Source organism: Trachinotus anak, unplaced genomic scaffold, assembly GCF_046630095.1.
Source record: "Trachinotus anak isolate AG129_WGS33_773 ecotype Australia unplaced genomic scaffold, CSIRO_AGI_Tana_v1 ptg000010l, whole genome shotgun sequence".
NCBI classification, from domain to species: domain Eukaryota; kingdom Metazoa; phylum Chordata; class Actinopteri; order Carangiformes; family Carangidae; genus Trachinotus; species Trachinotus anak.
This window is the reverse complement of record NW_027273861.1, coordinates 3,735,044-3,742,509: the sequence shown is the minus strand read 5'-3', so window position 1 is coordinate 3,742,509 and position 7,466 is coordinate 3,735,044. Positions and strand designations below refer to the sequence as shown.

Genomic DNA, 7,466 nt, shown 5'->3' with positions numbered 1-7,466 from the left:
AGACGTCTCTAATGCAATGTCTCAGCCTTTGCTGTGTGTGTACAGTAGTGCATGCTGGAAAGGGTCTGAGGTTTGCAAGATCATTTTATATTTGCAGGGGACTCATTGTCTGCGCAAGTCCCCTGCTGTTTGTGGTGTATTTCAACCCTGGGAACCAGCATGTACATGGTGGATAGGAATCAGAAAAGAGAAGGGGAGTGAGAGGAGAGACATATTTTCTGAGGACCAGAGGGAAAGCATGTTTTTGTGTTATTACAGTAATGAGCTAAAAAAACATGACTTGTTGGCCAGTGAGTACGGTTGAGAGATCCTTACTCAATGATGTTCAATGATGTTGCATTACTGAGAAACTATATAAAGACCAAAATGATAGACCAGGTGGTACTTAATGGTTCTGTAGAGTCTGACAAACCTCTCACTGGAATATTTGACCTCACGATCACATAAACAGCAATTAACACAAATACATGAAGACAGATTCCAGTTGAGAGTAATTTTTGTTGTTTACAAGCAATCATCAAAGGAACAGGTTTGTTCCTTTATATAGTACCACTGTGCGAAACAAGGCACATTGCATAGATACAGTACACATCCACACACAATTAATCCCAGTCACTGGAAGACATTTTCATGTATCAAAACCACGATGCGCGTGTCTGCTGCACAATCCCTCAGAGTTAAAGGTCCCATATTTTATCTGAAGTGCTGATCTCCATCAGAAGATATATTTGTGGTTTTAAGAACCAAAAACCATCTCAGTGCAGTTTTACGTTTCTGAGGCTTCTCTCTGGAGCTCTAATAACAACAGGTCAGTCAGCCAATCAGAAGAGAGGCTCAGATCCTCTCTTCTGATTGGCTGACAGTTTTCTGAGTGATCAAATAAAAATACAGCAGATTTCAGGTAAACACTCAGAAAGACCAAGGTGGTCCAGGTGGGAAGGGCTTGGGGCATCGCTGAGAGAGGTGACTGTTTTGTTGTGACATCACAAAGTTACATAAGTCTTGACTTTCACAGTATTAATATAAAACCTAGATCTGGTTTATAATCAAAAAAGACATGGACATCTACCTTTATACAATATGGGACCTTTAAATCCCCACCAGACACACACTGGCATATGGGAACAACTTTCTTTATTAGGTCTCATCTGGAAATATATGGAAAAAGAAGATAAAGTGCTGTTGCTATGACAATCGTTCTTACATAGGATTCCATCTAATTGTGACTAGATCAACCCAAGTGGCTACGTCATCATTTCTTTTGTTTCACTGCTTCCTTTTCTATATAGGCAACACCTTAGAATAACAGCCGTTTCTTTTGAAAATATGCAGTATTGGAGACAGGGTAAAAATGTGATGACCAGTTTTACATAGGTTCCATTTCCTTTCAGCATCACAATTAAATGAATCAGTGAAGTTACACCTAAAGTATGTGCTCGCTTTGAATCAGCAACTTACCTTTACTTTCCATCCCCCTGTTAAATCCACTAATACACACTCAGAACAAAATATAATCAGTTTCCACAGCCAAGCTGTATTGCGGTACTTCCCAAACAGAATAACATGAGAAAGGTTTACCAATGATTAGTATGTTACCTTCTCCATTATGCTTGACTGCCTCCTGGCACTCGCATTTAGTTTCACGAAAACAACCCAAAATCATTTAATAGACCTGATTTTAGAGCCTTTGGGAGGGGAGCTGAATTTATGCCCCAGGGCCCTGGAAAAAGGCAGGGAGAGGGAGAGATGGAAGGATCACAGTGCAACAGTAAATAACGTTACAGTATGAATAATGAGCTCCCTCTGTGCCGGGGCCTCAACTGGACTAATGACAGAGACCTGTTTTAGATTAGTGTACATGTGCATGAAGAAATACACAAAAATCCACACACACACACACACAGTAGAGAGGTCCCATCAGTTTAGACAAACTGTTTCTCCTGGCAAGAGGAGCTCTGTACCAGGCAGTAAACTGGAGGAAACAAACAAGGCAGAGGGCAGCACACTCATCTTTAGTCACCCATTAACTTTCTCCTTTGAATTGTCATGAATGGGCCTCATCTGTTTCCCACTGTTGGTCTCACTCTTACCAGAGCTTTTCTTCTAAGAAGGCTGAAACCAAGACTGCCTTCAGCACAGGGTGAGAGATATACAATACTTGATACATCGACTATGCATCGATGTTCTCATTGTGGTGCAGGTCTGCCATCTGCTGTCAGGAGTAGGCTCATTTTAAGGAAACAGTCATGCAATGATGTGCACATCATGGTTTATTTAAAAATCCTCCAGTTTTTAGTTTCAGTATCTCAAAATACACATCACACAATAGTTCATCCATGTCAAATGTTCATCTTTTTAAATTACAAACTTCAAACTCACTGTACAAAGCTAGTGTGATTTTTCAGCTGTGCTCTACACAGTAGCCTTTAAAATAATAGACTGAATAACTTTAACAGCATGTGGTGCTTTCAAAGAACCAAGGCAAATAAATCCGTAGCAATAAAGAATATAATCTCCCAGTATAAATTTCAGGCTACTATTACTAGGTCGAATTCTACATTTCAGGAGGTTGGTTGCCTGAAATGAGCAGAGTGAGGGCTGGGACAGCATTACAACAAATCTATGAGCATGCTTCATCATGTCAATTATCTCTATATGACCTAAGTGTCATTATATACTCCATTGGTACATGAACCTTGTTTAGTATTAGATTAGTACACTCTGATTCCACCACTAGGTTAGGATATGCAGGTGACTGGGCAGATTTAGTCAATATAAAGTGTGTCTGCAAAAAAAAAAAAAAAAAAGATATACACCGCGTACACTCATGGCTGCACAACTGCTGCCAAAAACAGTGATACTAGAGTTAAATTTAAGCCAAGCGCTGCAGTACTAATTCATGTGCCTTCAGCTGCTTCCTCCTTGGTCGATTCTATGTGTCAAAGTGGCTCGGACTGTTTGTTTTTTCAGTCTCAGTTCACATCCTGCCCGCAAGCTCCTGGCTCTACTGGCAAGGAGAGACTAAGGCAAGGCAGGGTGAAAGAAGGTGAGAAGGCACCATAACTCTCAGTCTGCCTCTTCTTCCCCTTCATCGCTTCTCCAGTTTTTTGAATCTGGCCTCTGTAAAAGATGAAGAGAGTCAGGGACTTGATTTCTCTATAGCTTAAGCCCAAATGAAACATGATCAGGCAGCGTTTGGACATCTTTGTGGGCTGTAATGTAAAGAACTATCTATGGCATCACAGCACCATCTGCTGGTTCACTTCATAATGCTTTGCAACATGAGCTTATAGATGTGACAGGACTATTATTGGATTGGACCGCACATACCAGAATAGATAGCCAGCACATAAAGAATAAGACCTATATGTTCAAACTGTCCAGTTGAAAGACAAGACATTCAGCAAACATAGTAAATTAAAGGAGGCGTATTGTGGAATTTTAAGTTCAGAAGAAATCATATATATATATATATATATATATATATATACATATATATATATACATATATATATATGTGTGTGTGTGTGTGTGTGTGTGTGTGTGTGTGTGTGTGTGTGTGTATATATAGGCCCTGGGAGTTAAACACACTGACACTTAAGAAAATACAAGCAAATAGACAAAACACAAGAAAACACCTCCATCAGTTTGACAACACACGTGCTGCAATGTGTTAGGGTGAGCCTCCAAGGCCACCATACTTATATAATTCAAAGCTTGACTTAAAAAGGATCAGCCTCATTAATTATATTACTCAGCAGATTATTCATTGCAAAGTTATACTTCTGTATATTGAATGTCTTACCCAGCTTCTTGGAGTATGTGTCCAGTTTGTAAGCAGCTTGTTCAAGTGCAGACACTTGCTCCTCTATCTGATTTATTTGGTCCAAGTAGGGCTGTAAACTAGCATCTTAAGCAAAAACACATCCCATTCAGGAGTTAATGGCACAGTAGTAGAAATAATATATGAACTAAAGATACCAACAAAAAAAAACAGTTTTTGTGCATACACAGTGTATCTTCACTCACACTTGTTATTGAGATCCTGCAGGTTCCGGCTGATATTGATGCTGATGTCCTTCATTTCCATGTACTTCAGACTGGTGAGCTTGTTCATGTTCTCCAACAGACGGTAATCCTCACAGGTGGCTGAGAGAAACAAGGGTAACGAATGAAGATGAGGAAAGAAAACCAAGCATCAGTAATTACTCCTCTACATTGCAGCTGTGTCTGTGTTTCAGGGAGAAGAGGAGGAAAAGAGAGAAGGGCACAGTGTGTTAAAAGACCTGTGAGTTCCCCTTGCAGGAAGATGGACATCTTTTCAAACATGTCAGTGCACAACTCGTTGATATCAGGCTCTGCGGGCTCCACAGCCTCCTCTGCTGTCTCCACACCCCCATCACCTGAACACAATCACAAAGACAGAGCGCAGCTTGTCAGTCCACGTCCAACACTAAATGTTAGGCCCAAAGCCTAATTTAAGAGATATTATTAAATTAAGCTAAGTGACATGCAATGTAACCGACGCTTAAATGAAAAATACATTGGCTTCTGTGCGCCGTTAGCATTAGCGCTGCTGCGGAAGCTGCAGGAAACTCTTCTCACTGTTGGTGTGGGGCTTCCTCGGAGCGGCCGCCGGGCTGTCCGCTGCATCCTCCGGCCCTTCTGTGTGACCGCTGGAGCTTGGAGCCGGGTTCGGAGCCGCTGGTGCCCTGGAGATGCTTTCCATTGCAGAAGCGTCGTCTCCAGTTGCAGCCATTTTGTTCCTGTTTTGACTGAGTCACATGAGCCGAGCGGTCACGTGACGCTCACCCGCCACGACAGACCACCCCCCCACTCGCGCGCATTGCCACGCCCTAATGTCGTCTCAGATGGTTGTGGGTGTAATGTTTTTAAAACTTGATTAACAAAACATTGCAGGAAAATAAAGCAAAATAAAAACAACAAAACACAAGCAGGAATGATATAACGTGTAAAAAGATACATCATACACAAATTAAGAGAGAAAAAAATACAACTTAAAAAAATGAATAGGCAATATTGCAAACCAACCTAATCATCTGGTAATGTCCACAACTATGTTTGTGTTTCTCATGAGATTAGATGTTTTTTTTTTTTGTCTTTTTAATATTTTACAGACAGAATCATAGAAAGTCTCAAGCTCAACATAAAATAAGTTTTTGTTACTGAAGAAATCTGGCTTTGTGAATTAGATTTTTGCCCAAAAGACAGCAATTTTATCAGGTTATCGACTTCTTTGTTGTTAGACTGAATATTTCCCAGTTTGTAGTTTGAATTTGTGATATAATATAAATTATGATATAATTAGTTGTTGCATTTGTCAACCAGTTATTCCTGAAAATAGGAATATTCCACACAGTTTCTACAAATTTTACTGGTAAACTACTACAGCTTAATGGAAATATTTATAAGTTCAGTTTTTAATAATAATAATAATTATTATTATTATTTATTTTATTTATTTATTTATTTTTACAGCACAATTCCGCAAAGTTGATTTTTTTTTCTTAAGAACAGCCTGTAATAATTTTGAAGGACATAGTAAAACCAATTTCATTGCAATATTGGCAGTATTAGGCTACGTCTTTTAAATCACCTCATCTAAAATAACAGGAGGCGGACTGTAGCTAAAAAGGGTGGCTACTAAATATCCAAGAGTTAAGTCTAAGTGGAGTAAGTGTGAAACAACAACCATCTTGACTGAAGAAATATTACATGCACATCTTGGATGCATTTTTTCCCCTCTCTATTAGGGAAGCCAATTAGATGAAAAATTAGCTGAAAGATTCAGAGATTATTTAAAAAAAAATAAAATAAAACAAAGCACATTCATTGTAAATCAGAATTTATCATAATCTGCATATTTTTTCAACTGCAATTTTTTTTTCTTTTCCCTGACGAAAATGGGCTGTCGCCCTTTTTTAATGTTCATAAGAAAGTGAAAGTGACACTGCTGTTAAACAGTGATTATTCTTAACAACGATAACCTCTAGGGCTCTTCGCCGTGCGCGCTCCCGCAATGAGCATGCAGTTCCTGGCGACGGAACTCGCCATAACACCTGTGTCGGCGCTGTGGAGGGGGAGCCAGATCGTGACAGACTAGCAGCAGCGGACTGTAAACATGGCGGCGTGCACAGCTACAGGGCTGTGCCGAACACCCCGTTACTACTAGTCTGAGAGACAGAGACACCCCAAAAATGGAGACCGAAGAGGAGCAGCACATAACGACGCTGCTCTGCATGGGTTTCCCAGACCCAGACGTGATAAGGAAAGCGCTCCGGCTGGCAAAGAACGACATCAACGAGGCAGTGGCGCTCCTGACGAACGAAAGCCCCGGACTCGGGTATGGATACGAGCCCATGGAGAGCGGGCCTGCTCCCGGCTTGGGCTCGAGTGGAGACGGGGAAAACAGCGGGCGGACTGGCACGGGAGGGTTTGATCCCCCGCCCGCATACCACGATGTGGTGGACAGCGAGGTAAGAGCAAGCGTCGATCGGAGGAGCGAGGGAGGAGAATGTGGCTAATTGCAACTTAGTGAGAGAGAGAGAGAGAGAGAGAGAGAGAGAGAGAGTGGGCTCGCCCATTTAACTAGCTAAGTTAGCAGCTTCACCGCTACATGCACCGAGCCCAACGTGAGCTGTCAGAGCAGGAGGTGAAATACTCTCCAGTCCCACGGAACGAGGCATATCACTGGCTCATAGTAGCTGGAGAACTGCCTGTTAACATGAGGGGTAGCTACTCAAATAATGAGGCTAAAAAGCATTAATAAACTTACAAGCTAACCTAGCTAGCTACTAGCCTGCTAGCTAGCGTAAGTTGAGAGTTGAACCCGCCAGTGTAACTGGACCAGGAGGAGCGGCACGGAGGCATCACTCTGGAGGATTGCAGTCACAGGTTTTTTTCTGGGTGTACTCTGGTAATGATAATCATTTCCGTCTGTTTGCCTGCAGACAGTTGGCCGGATCTGTTCAGCCTGCTTTGCACAGGTTCGCTAACATTAGCTGGCCGGTTGGCTGACAGCGTCAACCGTGCTCATAGCCTTCCGAGATTGCAGTCCACTCGAACCGGACTGGGAAGCGGTTTCGCAATTTCTTTGGTATACGTGGGAACCTTGCTCAATCTCCTGCCCAAACTCTGTCGAAATGTCAGGTCCTTGTGTCTATGAGTGATTACTCGTACTTGATGCTTCTAGGCCAGTCACTGGTCCTTTGACAACCATTTGACAGTTGTCAGTAATTTACCTGCAGGTCCTATCACTTCGGCCCAGTTTACTGCGACAGTGTAACAGTAAACTTCATTGGCTACTCATAAATACCTGTATACATAAGACATGGCAGAATTGCTTTGACTTAGACCCGGAGGAGCTTGAGGCTGTTTGCCTTCAGCAACTTGACCCCAAACCTGTTGCCTTACTAGATCTCATAAAATCTTGCAGGTGCTGTCAA

At 41.9% G+C, this 7,466-nt stretch overlaps 2 protein-coding genes across 4 annotated transcripts in view; one reads left to right on the top strand and one right to left on the bottom strand.

Moving 5' to 3' along the window:
* Nucleotides 1-2,252: 2,252 nt before the first annotated feature.
* On the bottom strand, nt 2,253-4,797 carry bloc1s2 (biogenesis of lysosomal organelles complex-1, subunit 2). The gene is made up of 5 exons (XM_071486963.1): nt 4,606-4,797; nt 4,287-4,403; nt 4,030-4,149; nt 3,806-3,910; nt 2,253-3,120 (listed from the first exon to the last, which is right to left on the bottom strand). The coding sequence occupies exons 1-5, from the start codon at nt 4,757-4,759 to the stop codon at nt 3,089-3,091; spliced, it is 528 nt and encodes a 175-aa protein (XP_071343064.1). The 5' UTR covers nt 4,760-4,797; the 3' UTR covers nt 2,253-3,088.
* A 1,218-nt stretch (nt 4,798-6,015) lies between these two features.
* Nucleotides 6,016-7,466, top strand: part of usp24 (ubiquitin specific peptidase 24) — a 39,968-nt gene continuing 38,517 nt past the window's right edge. The window contains exon 1 of one of the 3 annotated variants that reach the window (XM_071486935.1): nt 6,016-6,497. In XM_071486935.1, the coding sequence (XP_071343036.1) occupies nt 6,219-6,497 (279 nt within the window). In that variant the 5' untranslated portion in view covers nt 6,016-6,218. The remainder of the gene's footprint in view (nt 6,498-7,466) is intronic. The other 2 variants (XM_071486936.1, XM_071486937.1) reach the window with 2 other exon arrangements.